The sequence below is a fragment of the Hylobates moloch genome, unplaced genomic scaffold (assembly GCF_009828535.3).
Source record: "Hylobates moloch isolate HMO894 unplaced genomic scaffold, HMol_V3 SCAFFOLD_14, whole genome shotgun sequence".
NCBI lineage: Eukaryota > Metazoa > Chordata > Mammalia > Primates > Hylobatidae > Hylobates > Hylobates moloch.
Genome location: NW_026652289.1, coordinates 4,936,602 through 4,959,317, shown reverse-complemented (window position 1 = coordinate 4,959,317; position 22,716 = coordinate 4,936,602). Strand labels below are relative to the sequence as shown.

The 22,716-nt window shown below is 46.6% G+C and overlaps 1 protein-coding gene across 3 annotated transcripts in view; it reads left to right on the top strand.

Annotated features, from left to right (window-relative positions):
* The window catches only part of FAM3B (FAM3 metabolism regulating signaling molecule B), a 55,316-nt gene that overhangs the window by 6,168 nt on the left and 26,432 nt on the right, over positions 1-22,716 (top strand). Inside the window, exons 1-2 of one of the 3 annotated variants that reach the window (XM_032174491.2) lie at positions 6,397-6,494; positions 12,506-12,649. In XM_032174491.2, coding sequence (XP_032030382.1) covers positions 6,476-6,494; positions 12,506-12,649 — 163 coding nt within the window. In that variant the 5' untranslated portion in view covers positions 6,397-6,475. Of the gene's footprint in view, positions 1-6,396; positions 6,495-12,505; positions 12,650-22,716 lie in introns of those variants that run through there. The other 2 variants (XM_058427810.1, XM_032174492.2) reach the window with 2 other exon arrangements.

The following is a 22,716-nucleotide window of genomic DNA, read 5'->3' as shown; positions in this document are numbered from 1 at the left end:
TGGTGCTGCAGGGAAGTGACCGACAGAGCTGTGATTCAGGAAGGAGGATGGCAGTTTCTACCCAAAGGCAGCCTTGCTGAGCCTCAGCATCTTCCTTGTCTCTTGGTTCTCTTGCTGCAGCAGAAGCCTGTGGTCTCTCCACTGTCCTCCCCGTCATCGCCCTGGCTCTCCCTGGCTATGTTCACAATGAGCCTCACCCCACCCCGGCCCCACATTACCAGTTCCTCTTGGTGTGACCATACACACTCTTTTGGCCACACAGGAGCCTGTGGGGTCACTGTCTGTCCCCTGCTCATTTGTGGGTTTTCCACTCTTGGTGCTCCCATCTGCATGTCGGTCCTCCCTAGGGACCCTGTGAGCTACTGTCTCGTTTTCTGGATCTTTGCACTAGCATGTGAGTGGCACAAGTTCCATATCTGTGTCACTTTTGTGCACTGATGCATCTCTGAAGTTTACACATTGCCTGAGATCTAGCAGGTGCTTCATCCACATCTGGCTGATTGAATTGAATTGAACTAGGACCTGTACTTCCACTAAGGTGCTCTGTCTGGGTTTCTGGCCCTTCCAAAATGAGCATGCCCTTCTCCCAGGTTGGAAGAGCTCTGAAGAGTCAGCCCTGCACCATCCTCTGGTACTCCCAGGGTGCATGCTGGGACACAGAGATCCCCTTGCTTTCCACGTAGTTGGTCAGCTGGCTCTGATTCTGGATAACATCACCCCTGGCTCAGCAAGCCTGGCTGCTCCGAGCCCTGTAGGGTGAAGGGCAGCTGCATAAGTAATGACAAGTGTAAGTGTCTGGTGGCATGTTTCACGTGTTATCCCATTTAATCTCAACAGTTCCTAAAAGGGTATTATTTTCCCCATTTCACATATTTTTTTAAAAATCTGAGTTTAAAAAGTATTAAATAAGTTGTTCCAAATCTGTTAGTTTGGTGAGGAACCTTGATTGACACCCAAGTCTGACTCTAAACCTAGGTTATTTGTCCCTTTAGTTTCTAATGGATCTGCTCAGTGTTTTAGCCAGGCAGTCTAAAGCAGTGGTTCTCAAACATTTTGCTCTCAGGACCCCTTTATACACTTAAAAGTGACGGAGGAGCCCCAAGAGCTTTTGTTTATGAAGGTTCTGGCTATTGATATTTACTTCATTCGAAGTTGAAAGTGAGGAGCAACATGACAAAACCCTGTCTCTACAAATATATATATATATACAAAATTTAGTTGGGTGTGGTGGCACACACCTGTGATTCCAGCTACTCAGGAGGCTGAGGTGGGAGGATCGCATTGAGCCTGGAAGGTTGAGGCTGCAGTGAGCTATGATCATGTCACCTCACTCCAGCCTGGGTGACAGAATGAGACCCTGTATTAAAAAAAAAAAATTAAAAGTGACAATTTTTTAATTTATTAATTCATTTAGAAATAAAAACAATGCAACCATTGCCTGTTAACATAAATAGTTTTATGAAGAACAGTTTTATTTTCCAAAACGAAATATCTAGTGAGAAGAATGACATTGTTTTACATTTTTGCAAATCTCTTTAGTGTCCTTAACAGAAGACAGCTGGATTCTCATGGCTCCTTTTGCATTCATTCTGTTGAAATACGTTGTTTTCGTTGTAGGTGTGGAGAAAACTAGTTTCACACAGATACATAGTTGAAACAGTGAGGAGTATCTTAATACCTTTTTCAGATAATTGTGTGTATTAGTCCATTTTCACACTGCTGATAAAGACATACCTGAGACTGGGCAATTTACAAAAAAAAGAGGTTTATTGGACTTACAGTCCACATGACTGGGGAAGCCTCACAATCATGGTGGAAGCAAGAAGGAGCAAGTCATGTCTTATGTAGATGGCAGCAGGCAAAGAAAGCGCTTGTGCAGAGAAACTCCTATTTTTAAACCCATCAGAGCTCATGAGACCCATTCACTATCATGAGAACCACACAGGAAAGACCCATCCCCTTGATTCAATCATCTTTCACCGGGCCCGTCCTACAACATGTGGGAATTATGAGAGCTACAAGGTGAGATTTGGGTGGGGACACAGAGCCAAACCATGTCATTGTGGATATTATTATTTGATACGCTTCCAAAATTTGATGCGTGGTAGTTTACACTGTCATGTTAAAATTAATTGCGCTATCTGGCACTTGGAATGAATCTTCCCCCTCTAATGATTGTATATATGTATATGATTTTGTATAATGATTATTATACATCCATCATTTGGAAAGTGCTGGTTCACTGAGTCACACAGACCTTCCCAGTGCACAGCTGAAAGCTCCACTGTAGAATTCTGAGAGGATGAGAACAAAAAGTGCAGCTGTTGTCTTTGTATTAAGTTTTGACCTTAACAAACTCCCTCCAGGGTCTCATGGATCCTAGGAGTCCCTGAGTCGCACCTTGAGACCTGCTGGGCTATAGTATAAATCGAAAGATCACTGAATGCAAAGCCCTATGAGAGGATACAAAAGAAATAAAACATTAAGCCCAATATCTTAACATTTAAAAAGAAAAGCATGTACGATTCAGTGTGTAAGTCTGAAGACAGGAAATGAAGACCTGAACATGTAAGTTATGAAGCAGAAAAAGCCATTCTGGGTCTCACTGTGTGTGTGTGTGTGTGTGTGTGTGTGTGTGTGTGTGTGTCTGCATCTAACTGTGCTACATCTACACTGTGATGACTCAATGTCCCCAAGCCACAGAGGCACATTGTGCCAGCCTCTCAGGAGCTGAGGGGTGACTGGAGAGTTTGGAATGACCAGAGGCCTGTGTTGTCCAGTGGGAATGGGGCAGAGAAGAAGCAAGGCTTGGGGGAGGTCTTCAAGGAAGGGCAGGACAGAGTGTAGTGGGGAAGTGCAGATCCCACATTGTTGGGACCACAATTGGTTGTTCATCCGAGTCCTTCTGAAGGAGGTGGGGACAGCCTGAAATATGCTCAGCAAATCAGTGGCTCCCCAAGGCCACTCTAGGCCTGAAATGGCACTTGACCATGTTGACCAGACAGAGCTATGGATGTATCTTCAAGTGACAATGACCTGCAAAGGTCCACTCCCCTGACTGGCTCTGTCATCTTGAACCATTTGTTTTTTCTTTTTTAGATAACATGTTTTATTGAAGTGTAATTTATATGCAGTAAAATACACAAATCCTTGATGTATATAACCCTATAACCTTTTTTTATAGGATTCTTGTATATTCACCAAGATAAATACAAAGAACTTTCCGTTGCTCTGGAACGTTTCCCTTGCTCCACCTTACTCAACACCACTCTGCCCCTGCACTCAGGGGAAACCACTGTTCTGACTTCTGTCACCACAGATGAATTTGATCCATTCTTGAACCTCATCATACAGTATATATGCATGTCGCATTTGAGAGTCATCATGTTGTTGCCTTTGTCAGTGGGGCATTTTTTTTTTTTTTTTTTTTTTTGCTGAGTTGTATCTCACATGAATATACCAAAATTTGTTTCTCCATTTTCCTGTAGATGGAATGTTAGGTTGTATATGGTTTGCTGCTATAATCATATGTGGGTACTGTGGACAGAGGGTATGCAGTTTTTTCTCTAGGATCTAGCTGCCATGGCTTAATTGCATCCACCTCCACCAAAACAAAAACAAAAACATTCATAGGTTGAAGCCCTAATCTTTCGATTAGATGGCTTTGGGGTGGTTGGAGATAGGGCCTTTGGGAGGTAATTGGGCTCACATGAGGTCATGAGGGTGGGCCCTCATAATAGTATTAGTGCCCTTCTAAGAAGAAACACCAGAGGCTTCACTTCCTGTCTCTGTTTCTCCACCATGTGAGGACACAGTGAGAAGACAGTGAGCAGTCCGCAAGCCAGGCAAAGACACTCACCAGGGGCTGAATCAGCCAGTACCTTGACCTTAGACTTTCCAGACTCCAGAACTGTGAGAAAGAAATGTCTGCTGTTTAAGTCCCCAGAGTATGGTGTTGGTTATAGCAAACAGACTAAGTCTTGCCAAAGGAGACGAAGACACCATGGCAGGTGCTCCATAAATATTTATTAATTTGATTTTATTTGATCTTTGTCTATTTCAAAGGCAATGTCAACATCAAATGACAATCTGGAGGGAAAAATGTACAATGAAAATATTTTTAAAAACAGTAGTTCTTGCTATTGATGATGTTTTATTTGAAAAGGAATATGTAATTTAAGCAATTTAAGGAAATATGATGCACAACGGTCCACTGGGCAAAGGACTTAAGTGGACATTTCTCCAAAGATGATAATACAAATAGCCAACAAGAGCGTGAAAAGATACTCCATACTACTAGCAATTAGGACAATGCAAACCAAAACCACAATCAGATATCACTTCATACCCATTAGGAAGGCTACTACTAAGAAAAAAAAAAAAAAAAGAAACAAGAAAACAACATGCATTGGTGAGGATGTAGAGAAACTGGATGCCCTGTGCACTGAGTGGGATTAGAAAATTGTGCAGCTATGGAAAACAGTACGGTGGTTCCTCAAAAAATTAAGAATAGAATTACCATATGATCCAGCAATTCCACTTCTCAGTATGTATCCAAAAGAATTGAAAGCAGGATCCAGAAGAGGTATTTGCACACCCATGTTCATAGCAGTATTATTCACAGTAGTTAAGAGGTGGAAGAAACCCAAGTGTCCATGGATGGATGAATGAATAAACAAAATGTGGTACCTATGTACAATGGAATTTTATTTAGCCTTAAAAAGAAAAGAAATTTTGACACATGCTACAGCACGGATGAACTTTGAGGACATGATGCTAAGTGAAATAAACCAGTCACAAAAAGACAAATACTGTATGATTCCACTTATATGAAGTATCTAGAGTGCTCAGATTCATAGAAGAAGCAGAATGGTGGTTTCCAGGGGCTGGGGGCAGGGGTAAATGGTGAGCTGTGCAATGAGTACAGAATTTTAGTTTTGCAAGATGAGAAAGTTCTGGAGATCAGTAATGTGAATTTATTTAACGCCATTGAACTTTACACTTCAAGATGGCTAAGGTGGTAATTTTATGTTATGCATTTTTTAGCCACATTTTTTAAAAATTGAAAACAAACCAGAGATAAAAGCCTTACCTCTGAAATCAGGTGAGCTAAAGGTGAAGGTAAGATTGGCGGTCAGTTCATTCGTTTAAGGGAGTCGTTCCAACCAGCTGGAGAGTGGCTTCTTAGTATTCTTGCAGAGCAGATCTAAGTGGCATTCAGACTCAAAAGGGCCATGCTCAGGCCCAACGCTGGCATAATTCTTGAGTCATTAGGAAGGATTCCTTACTGTGGAGACCCCTGTCTTCTGGTCCCTCTAGTTTGGGGAGACTGCAGGTGGGGGAGAACTGGAGGAATAAAGTCACATTGTCCACAGGACATGTGTCCCTAGAACTTCCCAGGAGCAAAGACAATGGTGGAGGGAGACTCAGGGCCAAGCCCGCCAGGGTGACCCACAGGGTGGATAATGTCCCTGGGAAGGCAGGGCACCTTGGGCTTCTTGAGAGGGGAGAGGCAGGAGCAGAGTAGAACCACCAAGAACCAGCCAGACCCTGGGGTGGGGACTGGGTCTTTTGCAGACCCTTCTTCCCTGGAGCTCTCTTCTGCAAAAGTGGCCAACTGGGCTCAGAGTTTTAACTTGCCCTTGGTAGCCTGAGGACACTGTGACTATTGTGGGTCAAAAGTGCCATAAAAACCTGATGGGCGTTTGGAATGAAGGTGTACCCGTGGATGGGGAGAGAGGAGCTATTCCTGTTTGGGGATCCTGATGTCTTCACACACCTGCCTGACCCCCACTCCTGAAGCTCCTTGATCATCATATCATATAAAGGAGGACCTGCAGACCTATGCCGTGGCCAGAGGGGCTGGGCATGGCCCTCACTTCACTTTCCCAGAATGAATTCATCATCCTGGCAGTAAAAGAAAAGAGGTGGGGCGCCTGCTAGGCTGGGCTGGGCTGGCAACAGCGAGCCTGTAGCGACTATTCTGGAGGAAACAAAGAAGACCGATGGCCTCAGACAGTGGACATGGACTGCGAACTTGGACTGGGCTGGGCCTCTGCTTTGTCGTTGGAAAGGCTTGGGTCATGCTTCCCTTTCCTCTTGGGAGACATTAAATGGGAGCCTGGGGGGCCAAAGCACCAAGTGGCGCCGTTTCCTCCCTTCAGAGCCAACCTTGCTGGGCGTCTCCGGTCGGATCAGCCCTGGCCCGGGGTCAGCCCGGCGGGGAACGGGTCCCTCCTCTGCCGGCGACCTCAGAGCTCCCGGGCACAGCCCCGAGCACCTGCCCCGCCCACGCCCGCCCCGCGCACCTGCCGGGTCCGCACCTGCCTTTTGCCCGACTGGCCGCGCACCCAGCTGGCCCGCCCCTGCCCGACACGACCGCTGCCCGCCCCTTGCCTTCCTGACCCAGGGGCTCCGCTGGCTGCGGTCGCCTGGGAGCTGCCGCCAGGGCCAGGAGGGGAGCGGCACCTGGAAGATGCGCGCATTGGCTGGTGGTGAGTGCGCCCCCGCCTCGGTGCGAGGGTAGGGGCCGGGGAGGAGGACCCCAGGGGAAGCGTCGCTCCCCGACCCTGCCTGGGACCCGCCACGCTTAGCAAAAGCGGGAGGGCTGGTTCTTGGCGCCGAGGCAGGTCTTAGACCTGGGATCAGGAATGCGGGAAGCGATTCCAGAGGGGGCGAACAGCGGGGGTTTCCAGCAGGGTTCCCCGACCCTGCTTCCCCGCGCTCGCCAGGCCTGTTCCCGCCGCCCCAGCCGGGGTGCATGGGATTGGGGAGGAACCTGGAATGTAACACTGTAGCATTTTACTTGGAAAGTAGATTGTAGGGGAACGCAGGCACAGCCCCGCACCCCACCCGGGCTCCCCAGGCTTCTCCTTCCGGGGGAGGGTACGCGCCTGCCCAGACCCCTGACCTCGCACGCCAGGGAGGGGCTGGCCGCTGCCAGTTGGTAAGGCTGTTTTTATTTTTTCCATTTTTCAAACGACTTGACACTGTAGACGACTTGGAAAAATAGGAAAAAGGAAAGGAGAAACCCATTATTTTGACCAGTCATCGCGTTTCTTGCAGTCTGTCTTAGCTGCGCCTCTGTCCTCTGTCACTTTTCCTGTCACAGACCATCTCGGGTCCTGGTGTCCACTGCCCTGGCCTCTGTCACACGTACCCTTTCTAATTGGTTTTGCGGGTCTCCTCCTGTAATCTGAAGAATATGGATTCCTCCTGGAGCGACGTAGCCTGGCTGTGTAAAATGGAAGGTTCAGAAGTGGGAAGTTCTCTGGGCCTCTTCGGTAGATCACTTCCTGGTCCGGGATCCCAGGTCCTCTGTAGTGAGGGTGTTGGACTAAACCGTCGCCATTCCTGCCAGCACCAGCATTCTGGCGGTGATCACACTCCAGCAAGTTCTAAATGCTCTCTTTTCTGCACCATTCCCAAATGTAGGAAAGCCACATTTTAAGAATTTTGCCTCGGGTAAAATATTCATATTTTCCTTAAAAACTATAAATGACACTGTTTTCCATAACTTGTGTGGATTGTAGGAGAGATGTGTATCTCCTCCCTTAAGGCACCGACTTTCATTATGGCTATTCTGGAAAAGTGTTTTCTCTTATTTCTGTGTTGTGTAATTATTATTTCCCGGTGACTTATAGACAATGCTGAATATGATTACATTACTTTCCCTCAGCCAGGACTTTTTCACATCCGGACTTCACGATTCACTCATGAGCTGTGGGGTCCTTTCGTAGGAAGCTTCGAGATGACACCAGGTTTGTATTTATCCAGGCATATGTGATTGTGGAGAAGCTGCCCAGGGAACTCAGAGATGCCTCACTTTTGATTTTATGAGCTAAAGATCAGGAGACATTCTTGGAGTGGGCCTTGTCCTGCATGCTTCTGTCCAGTGCTGGGTTTGTTCCAGGCAGGCGTTCCCAGGAGGGACATTCAGACTGAATGGAAGGAGCAAGTTGAGCTGCCACGATGCCTTCACCTGCAGGGCCTGGTAGTGGGTATCATAATGCCTTGAAATGGGCATTGGCGTGTGGACCGTCAAGGCCAGTTACACTGCACTCCTGCTGTGGTGTTTCAGAGTGGCCCTTCCTAGCCCTTCTGCCAAAAAGGCTCAGTGCACAGGACAGTGATGACAGTGGACACTGAGGCCAGCAGAGCCTGGGATCCCAAAGGCAGTGAGTCCCAAAATACGGACCATCCACCCTCAGCTCTCCTGGCCTCTCAAGTACAAAAGTTGTGGGTGTGGCCTTCATGGTGAGGTGATCTGAATACATGTTGGTAAGACAGCAGTGAAAACAGCTTCCCTGTCCTCGTTCAGGTTGAAGGAAATCCCATCAATAGAAGTGGGTCCTGGGGCCTGACATTGCCCTTTTTAAGTGGCCCTTGGATTGGAGGGAGGGAGAAAGCCCTAAAATCCTCCTACCTGTAACCCAGTGTCATATCCATTTGGTTTCAGGATTAGTTTCTTTCTGGCACCTTTTAAATGTTTATTGTTTACAGACAGGGTCTTGCTCTGTAGCCCAGACTGAAGTGCAGTGGTATGATCATAGCTCACTGCAGCCTTGAACTTCTAGGTTCACGCAATCCTCTTGCCTCAGCCTCCTGAGTAGCTGAGAGTACAGGCACATGCCACCATGCCCAGCTAATTTTTTAAAACTTTTTGTAGAGATGGGGTCTTGCTATGTTGCCTAGGCTGGTCTTGAACTCCTGGACTCAAGTTGAACTCCTGGGCTCCTCAGCTTTCCAAAATGCTGAGGTAACAGGCGTGAGCCACTGCACCCAGCTTCTGGCTCTTAAGTGAAGCAGCCAGGACCCTCCTGAGACCCCTGTGGATCTGAGAGTGGGGATTGGCTGGGACACGCGTACATGCACCCACACACACGCACACAGAGGCAGACACACTACAGGTGAGTCTCTTAGGAGAAAGTTCACTAGCTTTCCTCGTGTGCTAAGAATGGCCTTTGCTCTAACACTCATCCTGTCTGCTGGGCAGCAAGCACAGTGGAGGAGATTTCCATGAGCCGATGATGACTTTATTACCTTGCAGGGAAAGGCAGGATGGTGGTTTCAAAATCTCAGAAGTGTTCGTGGACTCTGTGTACTTCCTCCCCCGCCTCTGAAGCTGCTGGGTCTCCTCCCATCGGAGCAGGCCCACTGGGGCTCCGGGAGTCATCTTAGTGGAGGCCCTGGGCTCCCAAGCTTTCTTCTTCCCAAGTGTGTCCCAGCTTCAGCACTGCCTCTTCCCTGCTGCCTGGTGTCTGAGCCTCTGTCTTGACAGGCTGCCTCGGCTCCTGCCCATCCTGCTTGCATCCCCAGGACTCAGCTCTGATTGCTGGTGTCCAACCCACAGAGAGGCTGTGTCACAGCTTCCCCAGTGCTGTGTTGGGGCTGAATTGTACCTTCCCCCCCAACCCCCCAACCCCATTTACGTGTTGTAGTCCTAACCCCTGCCCAGTACCTCAGAATGTGACTGGATCTGCAGATAGGGTCGTTAAAGAGCTATTTCAGGTATAGTGAGGTCATCAGGGTGAGCCCTGATCCAATCTGACTGGTGTCCTTATAAGAAGAGGAGATGAGGACACACACAGAGGCCCTGTGAGGACACTGGGAGAAGACGCCATCCGCAAGCCAAGGAGAGAGGCTCGGAGGAACCTTGACCTTGGACTTTCAGCCTCCAGAATCTTGAGAAAATAAATTTCAATTTCATTTTTTTTTTTTTTTAAGAGATGGTGTCTCACTGTCACCCAGGCTGGAGTGCAGTATTGCAATTGTAGCTCACTGCAACCTCAAAGTTCTGGGCTCAGGCAATCCTCCTGCCTTAGCCTCCTGTGTAATTGGGACTACAGGTCTGTGCCACCACACCTGACTATTCTTTTCAAAATTTTTTGTAGACATGAGGTCTCCCTGTGTTGCCCAGGGTGGTCTCAAACTCCTGAATCAAGCCATCCCTCCACCTTGGCCTCCCAAAGTGCTGGGATTACAGGCATGAGCCACTGAGCCCAGCCTAAATTTCTATTGTTGAAGCCACCCAGTTTGTGTTAATTTGTTACAGCAGCGTGAGGAAATGAGGCTGCCTGCCTGGATTTTGTCTGTCACCTCCTGGCTACTATGTCCTGCCCTCCCTCTGGTGGCTGGGATACTTCCGTGACTTTGTGCTAGACCTGAGCACAGGCTGCTGGTCCAGCTCCTCACCCATCTTCTAATGATGTCCCAATCCCAGTGCTGGTGGCTGGATCTGCCTCCCACCCTGGAAGTGGTTCGGACTCTAGATCATGGCTTTTCCCAGCCAGCTACATGCTGGACTCCAGATTGTCCCTAGCCTAGAGGTCATTGGATGCACCCCTCACCCAAAGCACAGATACTCTCTAGTCTTCCTAGGAGTCCTGAAAAGTGTCCCGGAAGAGAGCTCCCTGCCGCACCAGGACCCGCCATGGGCTACCCTTCTTCTTGTGAGGACACTTGGCTTATTTATTCTCCATTTTCTTCTCTGCCATGTCCACCTATTTTTGTTCAGCTGGGGCCCCAGTTACCTCTTCCTTCATGTAGCTGCTTGTTACACATTCAAAAGGTAGATAATCTTCCTTTTCAGCCTTCTCCAAGCTAAACAGCAGCTTGTTGCTGAGGATCTCGGGTGTGGCGTGTTGTCTAGAAGAGCTCTGAACATTGTCTGGTTAGCCAGTTTCCTTCTTCAAATACAACACTTGGATGAAATAGTCCAGCTGCGACCCACATGCACAGGATACAGGGGATAGCCTTTGCCTTTGAACGTGTTCTGCTGCTGTCTTAGCCCACTCTGCACTCTGTGTTCATCCAACAGAATTTTCTCGAAAATTAGCGACCCATGCGGTGTCACAGGCATGCTGGGTGGCCCTGGAGGGAAGCATCTGTGGTGTCTGTGTGGGCGCTGTGGCTGGGCTGCGTAGGGGAGAGCACCCTCTAGGCAGAGACCACTCTTGGAGAGGAGTGAGCCCGGGAGTGCAGCACCCGCAGGTGGCTGAGCACAACTGTTGGCACAGCTGCGGGAGAGGGGCCTGCAAGCCTGCACCTGTCTCATTTTGTTTTCTGTGTCTGGTTTATCTGCTTTGAGATGACCTTCCAGTCCTAAAAACTGCACTGATCACACTGCCTTGGGCCTCTCCCCAGAGGAAACCACCTATGCTTACTAGTCTAACAATCTTAGCAGCTTGGAAATTCGAAATTTAAAAATGGTGTTGAAATATGCACTTGAAAAAGCAAAACAAAACCAAACCCCAAGGCTAACCAGAAACATCTCGTTCCATCCCCATGGCTCCCTCTGCTGAAGCGCTGGGCCTCCAAGCAATAACACACGCTGACTTGGCACAGCATAGCCAGTGCATGGGCCGGGGACAGCTGCACTGCTGAGAAAGGAAGGACGATCTCTAGATACTGGAAGTCAAGCTGAGGTCCAGAACTGCACCCCAGGTGGGGCCCATTGTCAGGCCCTTCAGACTTGACATTCCCTTCCCTTCCTTTCCTTTTTCCTCCTTTCCTCCTTTCCCCTTCACTTCCTTCCTTCTTTCCTCCCTGTCTCTCTCCCTCCTTCCTTCCTTCTCTTACTTCTTCTGACTGTCCCTATTAGCACATACTTAAATGCACTGGGCACATACCCCAGTGCCCATCCTACTCAGGGTCTGTGGTTATCCCTGCATGGGAGCAATCTGAGTAAGCAAACTGCTGAATGAGTTCTGATCTATGCTATATTTAGGGAGCAAACTCTAAAAGCCCTGGCCGTGGGCTGCCTATGAAAAGACAGAGAGCCGCCCCCCAGGCCTCTGGTGACCCAGGAGGATATCAATGCCTTCTCCTTGGAAATTGTGCTGCTCACATCAAACAAGAGAAGTAATATATTGTTGCCAATCAACCAGAAAGATATCTCCAGGGACTTTCTCTCAATGGGAACCTTGACTGGCCCAGCAGGCACATCCGTGACGATAGAACAGGTTTGGGGACTTTTTCCCAGTATTGCGTGGCCAGGCCTTGATCCAGCAGGAATCTGTTGCATGCTTGCTGGGCGTCAGCTACTATTCCCAGTGCTGGTCATATGGAAATAAACAAAACAGACAGAGCTTTACCCCTGAAGGTTTCAGTGTAATTGCAGGAGCGTGCTCAAATCCAGTTGTGTCTCACAAAGGGAATGAGCCGCTTTTGTTTCTTCAGGTTCACGTTGGGCATGCTGGTTCACAAGGTGCTTGATTAGCTGTTTTGACATTAACGTTCAAGGACGCACTTAAGACCCAAACCAACAGCAAATACAACTTGCCCTTGAAAGCATTCCTGTCTTGTTTGCATTCTCTGATATGGTCTACTTCAAAGACCCTGACACCGCCTCCCACCCTGGGAGCCTCCTCCCAGGAGCGCTGTGCCTATAGCGCAGTCCCCTGACACTGGGCCGGGATGAAAAGCCACAGGGGGGATGGGGAGAGCCAAGGGCCAGGGCTGCCACCAAGTCGTTCACAGCAGCTGCTTGGTGTCCTCTCTGCAGGCCTGCTCAAGGTGGTGTTCCTGGTCTTCGCCTCCTTGTGTGCCTGGTATTTGGGATACCTGCTCGCAGAGCTCATTCCAGATGCACCCCTGTCCAGTGCTGCCTATAGCATCCGCAGCATCGGGGAGAGGCCTGTCCTCAAAGGTGAGTGCCGTGCTTGGGGCAGACGGCTGCCTTCATGGCTTGTGTGCAGAGGAAGGAGTGGTGGTTTCTGTCCCAGCTGGAGGCTGGGGGCCCCTGATGGCTTTATATCAGGAAGGAGGAGGAGAGAAGCATTTTGCAGTTACTCATTTAGGTCCCACGCCATTCCAAGGCACGTGCCGCTGCTGACCCTATGTGAGACTAGAACAGCGTGGCTTCTGGTTACCAGCACAAACCTGCAGCCTGACCTTGAACTGTGCTCTTTCCGCCCAGATCTTGGCTTCCTCCCCTGGGAAGCACAGGAGGGTCCAGGTTCTGAGCTCCAGAATCATTTTAAGGTTTCTATCAGACTGAACAGCTGTTGGGAAACCTTCTGTAAAGTCTTGGGAAGCAAGAGCGAGTAATTGAGTAGATGTGAAAGAAAGGTCAGACATTGTATGTTGGTCAACAGACGCCCTCAACCATCAGCTTAGGAAAGGCCCAGCTCTCTGTAGGGCGGCTGCTTTCTGTCCTTCCCCACAATCCAAGTGGGTTTTCTGAGAGCCTGCTGTGTGCTGGGCATGTCCAGGAGCTAAGGAGAGATGGAGGACAAGCACACGAGGTCCCTGCCCCTTTGGCACTGATACCCTAGGGAGGGGAGGTGACAGCTTAACACATGAACAAATGAGATTTGAGAGGATGGGCGGGGGAAGCCTCTGAGAAGGAGGTGACAATTGAGAAGCATCTCAGTGAAGCAAGGGAGTGGGCCATGCTCGGTTCTGAGGGCTGTGTGCCAGTCTGGGAGCATCATGACTTAGTCCACCCAGATTACTGTAAGAGAATACCATAGACTGGGGGCCTTATAAACAACGCATTTATTTCTGACAGTGTTGGAGGCTGGGAAGTTCAAGATCAAGGTACCTGCAGATTTCGTGTCTGGTGGGGACCTGCATTCTGCTTCGTAGATGGCTCCTTCTGGCAAACGAGGTCTCTGAAGCCCCTTTCATAAGGGCACTACTCCCATTCCTGAAGGCTTCACCTGCCAAAGGCCCCACCTCCTAACACCAGCACACTGGGGATTAGGTTCTGACATGTGAATTTGGGGGGGACACGTTCAGTCCATAGCACATGAGTTGCAAATTGGGGGCCCAGAGACAGACCTGTCAGAGACAAGATTTGTCTAAAAGCAAAACACATAAAATATGGCCAAATATTTTAAAATCGAGAGATCTCCCATAAAACTCCATGTTACAGCATCTCTTGAAACAGGAGAAGCTCTGATACCCCAGGCCCTCATTCCTGCAAGGCAGGTATATTTAGTAACAGCATCCCTCTCTGGGCCATGGTCTGAGTGCACGTGTTTTAAGGTTCATCCTTTACTTCTAAGAACCTCAGAGTCTACTAGAGAAGAACTTAAAAGCTAAACCATAATGTTAGGAAACTGAACAAAGAAACTTAATGTGCAGCGTATGTTGAACAAAAATATGCATTTGGGGCCTGGTGCAGTGGCTTACACCTGTAATCCCAGCACTTTGGGAGACCGAGGCGGGTGGATCACCTGAGGTCAAGAGTTCAGACCAGCTTGGCGAATGTGGTGAAACCCTGTCTCTACTAAAAATACAAAAATTAGCTGGGAATGGTTGCAGGTGCCTGTAATCCCAGCTACTCAGGAGGCTGAGGCAGGAGAATCACTTGAACCTAGTAGGTGGAGGTTGCAGTCAGCCAAGATTGTGCCACTGCACTCCAGCCTGAGTGGCAGACTCTTTCTCAAAAAAAAAAAACAAAAACAAAACAAAACAAAAAACATATATATGCATTTGGAATACAACTCCAGTTGGGAAGGGGTGAAATTTCGAAGGATTTATTTAAAAATATGTTGGAAAACTGTGGAACACTCAGATAGTAAACTGTGGCCTTTTCAAAATTTCACTGGAAATAGATATGCTGGTATATTTTTGATACAAAAATAAAGTATAAAAAATCAATTTGCACAAATATAAAAAACTGGGTAATGGTAAAATACTTCTGTAAAAACCATTTCTTTTCAGATGAATTACCTTTTATGGCCAAAAAAAAGGAGAAAAAATAACTTCACAGGAATTGACTATGACTGGGTGTTTTTATTTGAACCCGGGAGGTGGAGGTTGCAGTGAGCTGAGATGGCACCACTGCACTCCAGCCTGGGTGACAGAACGAGACTGTCTCAAAAAAAAAAAAAGATCTTCTTTGACTTTACTTTCTGCCTCTTCTATTTGTGTGTGAGCTATTCTATTCATGCTATACCTGTAGAATCTAGGCCAGTTCCCGGTGTTTAATAAATGTTTGTGAATGAGTAAAGGAGTGAATCTAGTTTAGAGCCCCAGGCTGTACAGGTGAGCTTCAAGGGAGAGCCCCTAGAAACAGCACCCTGCTGACTTTGTCTTGCATATACTCAGACCTTAGGGAGGGTCATCATTTTCTCAGAAAGTCTTGTAAAACAGAACTAAACCAAGCACATCAGCTGTGTTCAGTCACCTCCCTAGACTCTCAACCAAGACAAAATGAACTGACAACTCTTAAATTGCTGTAGTTGAGGTAGCACTGAAGTTCAAGTCAGGAAAACTAACATGTAATGCTAATCTTGCCACTAAGTCTCTGTTAACATCTTGGAGTTGTTCCTTATCTGTCAGTGAGGGTGCATAGCAGATGCCACCTATACCTAAGGCTCTTTCCAGTCCTGAGATGACATCTACCTCCGATGGTGCCATGTCCTCTGAAATATCGCCCTCTTTAGTAAAACCCAGGATTACCCCAGAAACACATTGTGTAGGATTCACTGCAGTGCCCCCTGGCTAAAGGCGTATAGGAGTAATGCTACTCTCATGTGGTGGCAAAGGCTTAAGGCTTACTAAAGGTGACACACTGCTGGGAATGGCCACCAACCCGGGGCGGGGGGAGTTCAGCAACTTTTGAAAGTGGCTTCCCTTAGCCAAATGCACACCCAGCCATACTACCTTCACTGTACTCAGAGGCACCTAATAAATCATTAGCACTGATTAGCAGAGAAACAAACACTCTTTGATGGCTTCTGGTCTTTGGTTTTTGCAGACTGGACTTTTAATCTCCTATAGAACAATGAGCTAGTTGAAATGGTCAAAATGCCATGTGCAAACAGCCACCTTCTTTGTTTGCCTGGTCTATACTGACGGGATCTTATTTCACGACTCAATGTTTCTAGTGACTTTGCATTGATCTCCTACCCTCTGGAATAATCTTCCTCATTTATAGGAGTTAAAATGAGATCATAGTTCCTAAATCAGGAAGATTTAGGAAACTGTATTTTTAAAAGACAGATTCCTGGACCCCACTCTGGGAAATTCAAAGCTCCCTAGGTCCAGGGTGGAAGCCAAGAACCTGTATTTATTTTAATTTGTTTTAAAACTTGGCTTCATACAGAGCCAAATTTGACCGTCCTGGAACTAAACGATTGCTACGGTTTCTTTTTTTTTTTTTTTTTTTGAGATGGAGTCTTGCTCTGTCACCTAGGCTGGAGTGCAGTGGCGCAATCTCGGCTCACTGCAAGCTCCACCTCCCAGGTTCACGCCATTCTCCTGCCTCAGCCTCTCCGAGTAGCTGGGACTACAGGCACCCGCCACCATGCCCGGCTAATTTTTTTGTATTTTTAGTAGAGACAGGGTTTCACCGTGGTCTCGATCTCCTGACCTCGTGATCCACCCACCTCAGCCTCCCAAAGTGCTGGGATTACAAGCGTGAGCCACTGCGCCCGGCCTGGTTTCTTTTAAATCTAAGGTTCTTTGTGATTTGTATCTAAATTTCATAAAACCTCCTCTCCACCCTTCCAAGTCCCAGTCTACACATTCCTGTGGTTACAGCACATCTGGGGAAAGCCACCAGGAGAGTCTGGATGCAAGGCTGTGCGAGCTCCATAGCTAGGTTCTCATTGCTGTCGCTACTTTCAGAGCTGGGTAAAGCAGCTATTGTATTATAAACCAGGAGCTGCCCATAAGGATGAGGAATCAGGTGGATTTTCCTCAGCAAGAGAATAATTTCTCAGACTGAAACTGATAGCAGAAGGCTGACTGCATCCTAGGGAATGGTGTTGCTGCTGAGGGCTTTCAGTCTGAAACAAACCAGCTTTTCATGAGGCATAAGAAACAGGAGACTAAATAGAACGTCCACCTTTCTCCCTGGCTAGGACACTGGCTTCTACGTAAGCCACATGAACTTTACCTTTTGATTGTTTGGGGGAAGGAATTTCAGGGAAAGCACTGAAGACCTAGATGTGGTTCTCCAGGCAGGTTTGGAAAGAGCTGTTTTCCCAGGAGCTGTGTCCACCCTCCAACCCCACACTGAGTGAGGAACATGGTCTTCTTTCTTCATGCACGTGGTGACGCTTTGTGCTTCTGGGAAGTGGATGGAGGACTTGGAAAGCTACTGACTCTTTTTTAAAATGACACTTGGGTTCCCTGCCCACTCCCAGGCCCTGTGAGGAAACACAAACGCCCATCTGTATGTCACCCTTAGTCACTAAAGCCACACACTCCCTGGAGGATATGAGGCACATCAAACACCTCCCTTCTGGAAAGCCCTCCTGCATGTGTCCACACGAAACAGGACTCTCACTTTGCAGAGCGCCAGGGGCTGCAAGTCTGGAAGCTGGGGAGGAGGCCATGCTCCTGGCTGACAGGCTGCCAGGCCCTGGCGTGGGGACCTGCTCGTTCTGCTGCCGATCCCGTAGGAGGAGTCCCTGGGGAGAGCACCCCTATGGAACCCCCACAATGGCCCCGCTGGAGACTCCGGCACCAGCCCTTTGGGTGAGTGTCCTGGGTCCAAGGGTGGGAGTGCTGGGCAGGCCTGTGTAGGCCTGTGCACCCTGAGCCCCAGCCCCTGAGGCAGGAGGAGGAACAGGAGCAAGTTAGGCTAGAACCCAGCCCACTGTTCTCCAGTAGGGGCCCTTTTCACCCAAGCTCCTCCTTTCCCTTCACCTAAGTTTAGCAGCTGCTGCCTCTGCCTTGGGAACCTGTCATGGGATTGAGGCCAGGCCTGGTGCCCTTTGATCATTGCGAAGGCTCCCAGTGCCTATTGGTGCCAGAGCCATGGAAAGCCAGAAAACAAAGAATGAGGATGTCAGGTGGGAGGAAGGCCCGGGTGTCCTGTGGCCCTTCAGCCTCCTAGGGTGCTTTTAAAAGAAATACTTAATGCATCTGAAATAAACTTTACCTGGAAAGCATTTACTGCTACTTTTAGAATGAAAAATGTATTTTTAGGTCAAAACTGTTATTGGATATGTTTGCAGGCACAGCCCTTAGCTAAATCACAAAACACGGATTATTTTATAAATCTTTCCACCATTTCTGGAAAGAAGTACTCCTTGGCTTTGTTATCCTCTCCTCCCTTATTAATTAAAGGTTTAACTTTGAATTTAGGCTTAACTTCTGCTTCCTGTGTTGCTTTTGAGGCTTATTGACCAGAATGTGTGACTTGCACAGGAGCCAGAATCATCCCAAAGGTTAGTAGAGGTTGGAGAAATATGAGGACCAGATATTTATACCAGTTTAGTTGCAAAGAGATGCTGCCTTATTCACCTTGCATTCCCATTTCCATTTGTCTTAAGATATTTTTTAATTTCCTTTTAATTTCTTCTCTGACCCATTGGTTGTTAAGTGTCTACATATTTGTAGATTTCCTGAAATTACTCCTGTGATTAATTTCTAGTTTCATACCCTCATGGTGGGGATCTTCTCTTTGCCTCTTTGTGGTGTCTTCAGACCATTTGCTCACTTGTAATAGCTCAGCTGGCTTTACCACAAAGTAAAACTACCTTTTCTATCTTCCCTTGCTACCTCTTGTGCTAAGCTGCTGCCGTACTGTTGTCCTAATGACCATACCCTCCGGGATGCAGAGGTGGTTTTATCTTTTAGGAACCATCAGGGCCATGGATGTGGCATGCCATCCACCTCTCTGAGTAAGCATACCACACCTGTCAGCATGCACAGTGTGTCTGTATAGAGACACGAGTCCTCCTCATCCTCCAGCTGAGAGGATTCTGTATCCAGTTTACTCCCTGCAGCATCCTGATGATGACAAGAGGACCTGGAAGTGTTTCTGAGACACAATTCGTAAGTCTCTGACAGCAGGGCCTGGTTAAACAAACCATAGAGCTGTCGTGCTGAGAACAGCACTGCCCACGGGAAAGCAGACAGGTCTGTGCGCTTGTGAAGGGAACAGGTCACCTACACTAAAGGGGAGCGTGGGCTCCAGGGAGGATTCCTGAGTATTCCCATTCGTGTATTCTCTCTGAATTGAGTACCCATACACAGGGTGTCTGCAAAGTTGGGAATCAGGACACACCTACTTTTAAACTGTTAGTTACATTTTCAAATGCTATATTCAACATGTTTTCAGGCGAATACCTAAGTAATGAGTATAATTATTAAATTGAAAAAAGGGCACTAAAGACAAAGTGTCCAAAAATCTAGAAACACTGGAAAAAATAGTCCATTTATAGCACGTTTTCATATGAGCAATTAAACACTTGCTTTAAATTTAGGTATCTGGAGATTGAAAAAAAATTAAGTTAATTATTTGAAAAAAAAAAACATTAAGTTAATTATTTGAAAAGTTTCACCACTTTGTCCAGGCTGGTCTCAAACTCCTGACCTCAGGAGATCCATCCGCCTTGGCCTCCCAAAGTGCTGGAATTACAGGCATGAGCAATCGTACCTGGCTGAGAATTTTTAAAAAGGGAAGAGAAACTGTAGGTTATTTGAGTGTTAACTGCTAAGAAGAATAAAATAAAACAGGGAGTGGGGCTGGGTGGTACTGGGGGGAGCTGGAGTGTTCAGATGAGACGGAGCAGGCAAGGAGGAAGGTCTGAAGGAGGGGAGCCAGCCTGCACGGTTGGTGTGAGCACTCCCGGGAGAGCTCTGTGTTTCCACCTACTGGGGACGGAGGACTGTGGTCATCAAAAAAACCCAGACCACGTCCAGCTCGGCCCTGGCAGCTTGCTCTGATGTCACAGCACCTCTGTGTGCCCAGTTTTCTCCAGCAGGCCCTTCCAGCACCAGTGCTGTTTGCCCTGGTCATGATAGCTTTTATCTTTAATTAATTCATTGACAGCATGTGTTCATATACGTATACGTTGTGGAATGGCCGAATCAAGCCACTTAACATGCATCACCTCACATACTTAGCATTTTTATGTGATGAAAACACTTAAAATCTACTCTCATGGTGATTTTCGTGTATACAATACAGTAGTTCCCCCCACTTATCTGTGGTTTTGCTTTCTGTGACTTCACTTACCCTTGGCCATTCACAGTCCAAATATACTAAATGGAAAACTCCAGAAAAAAGCAATTTAAATGTTTTAAATTGTGTGTCATTTTGATTAGTGTGATGTAATCTCACACCTTCTCGCCTTGTCCTGCCTCATCCCACGGGGGACCTGAATCGTCCCTTTGTCTAGCATCTCCGTGCTGTACGCACTCCCTGCCTATTAGTCACTTAGGAGCCAGCCTGGTCATCAGATTGACTGTCACAGTATCTGTGTTCAAGTCACCTTTATTTTACTGAATAATGGCTCCACAGAGCAAGAGTAGAGGTGCTGTCAACTTGGATACGCCAAAGAGAAGCCGGAAAGTTCTTTCTTTCTTTCTTTCTTTCTTCCTTTTTTTTTTTTTTTTGAGATGAAGTCATGCTCTGTCATCCAAACTGGAGTGCAGTCGCACCATCTTGACTCATTGCAACCTCTGCCTCCTGGGTTCAAGTGATTCTCCTGCCTCAGCCTCCCAAGTAGCTGGGATTACAGGTGCTCACCACCATACCTGGCTAATTTTTGTATTTTTAGCAGAGACGGGATTTTGCCATGTTGGCCAGGCTGGTCTCGAACTCCTGACCTCAGGTGATCTGCCCACCTCAGCCTCCCAAAGTGCTGGGATTACAGGCATGAGCCACCACGCCCAGCTGGAAAGTGCTTTCTTTAAGTGAAAAGGTGAAAGCTCTCAATTTCATAAGGAAAGAAAAAAATCATTTGCTGAATTTGCTAAGAACTTCAGTAAATACAGTAAGATATTTTGAGAGAGACCACATTCACATAACTTTATTAGAGTTAGTTGTTAATCTCTTACTCCAACTAATTTATAAATTAAACTATATTGTTAATTGTTGTTAATCTCTTACTCTGCCTAATTTGTAAATTAAACTATCATAGGCATGTCTGTATAGGAAAAAAAAAAACAAACATAATACAGGTAGAGCATCCCAAATCTGAAAACACACAACCTGAAATGCTTCAAAATCCAAAACTTTTTGAGCAGCAACATGACACTCCAAGGAAATATTCATTGGAGCATTTTGGATTTTGGATTTTCAGATTGGGGGTGTTCAACTGGTAAGTATAATGCAAACATTCCAAGATCCAAAAAAATTTGAAACACTGCTGGTCCCAAGCATTTTGGATAAGATATACCCAGCTGGTATCTATAGGGTTCTGTACTATTTGTGGCTTTATGCATCCACTCGGCGTCTTGGAATGTACCCCTTGTGAATAACAGGAGGACCACTGTATACTGTTATTAACTGTAGTCACCATGATGTGCAAGAGATCTCTTGAACTTATTCCTCTTGTGTAGCTGAAACTTTGTACATTTTAACCAACATCTTCCCAAACCCCTGAACCTCTGGCCACTGGTAAGTACCATTCTCCTCTCACCATCCTACCCTCTGCTTCTATGAGTTCAATTTGTTTAGATTCCACATGTGGGTGAGAACACGTGGTAGTTGTCTTTCTGTGGGTGTGTTATTTCTCTTAGCATAATGTCCTCCACGTTCATCTACATTGTCACAAATGGCAGGATTTCCTTCTCTTTTAGGCTGAATAGTATTCTATTGTACACTCTGTTATACCACATTTTCCTTATTCATTCATTCATCGATGGGCACATAGGTTGATTCCGTATTTGGCTATCGTGAATAATGCCGCAGTGAACCTGGGAGTGCAGATCTCTCTTTGACATACTGATTTCATATCCTTTGGATGTATGCTCAGATGTGAGATTGCTTTATCATATATTCTACTTTTAATTATTTGAGGAATTTCCATACTGTTTTTCCATAATGGCTATACTAACCTACATTCCATCAATAGCATATAGGGTTTTCTTTGCTCCACATCTTCACCAACGCTCATTATCTTTCCTGTTATTAGTAATAGCCGTTCTAACAGGTGTGAGCTGATATCTCATCGTGCGTTTGCATTGCCCTGATTATTAGTAATATTGAACATGTTTTCATATATGTTTTAGTTATTTGTATGTCTTCTTTGGAAAAATCTTTATTCAAGTTCTTTATCCATTTTTCAATCAGGTTTTTTATTTGTTTTCTTGTTATTGGTTGTTTGGGTTCCTTGTATGTTTTGGATATTAATCACTTATCAGATTTACACCTTGCAAATATTTTCTCCCATTTTGTAGGTTGTCTCTTCACTCCATTGATTGTTTCCTTTGCTGTGCAGAAGCTTTTTGGTTTGATGTAATTCCCTTTGCCTATTTTTGTTGTGTTGCCTGTGCTTTTAGGGCATATTCCCCAAATCATTGCCCAAACCAACATCATGGAGCTTTTCCCTTATATTTTATCTCATAACTTCATAGTTTCAGGTTTTATGGTTAAGTCGTTAATTTATTTTGCGTTGACTTTTTATGTGGTGTGAGGTAAGGATCTAATTTCATTCTTCTGCATATGGATATCCAGTTTTCCCAATACCATTTATTGAAGAGACTGTCCTTTCTCCATCAACTTGAGTTGATATTATGATGTTAACTGTGAGCTTTTCATATGTGGTCTTTATTGTGTTAAGGAACATTCCTTTATCACGAAAGGATTTCAATTTTGTCAAATTCTTTTCTTGCTTCTATTTTCTGTCTAAACCATATGACATTATCATACAGTTTTTGTCCTTCATTCTGTTGATGTGGTGATCACATTATTGATTTGTGTATGTTGAATCATCCTTGCATCTGTCCTTGCAAGGACAGATGCCACTTGGTCATGGCGATTTAGTTTGGATATTTGGCCCTGCCCAAATCTCATTT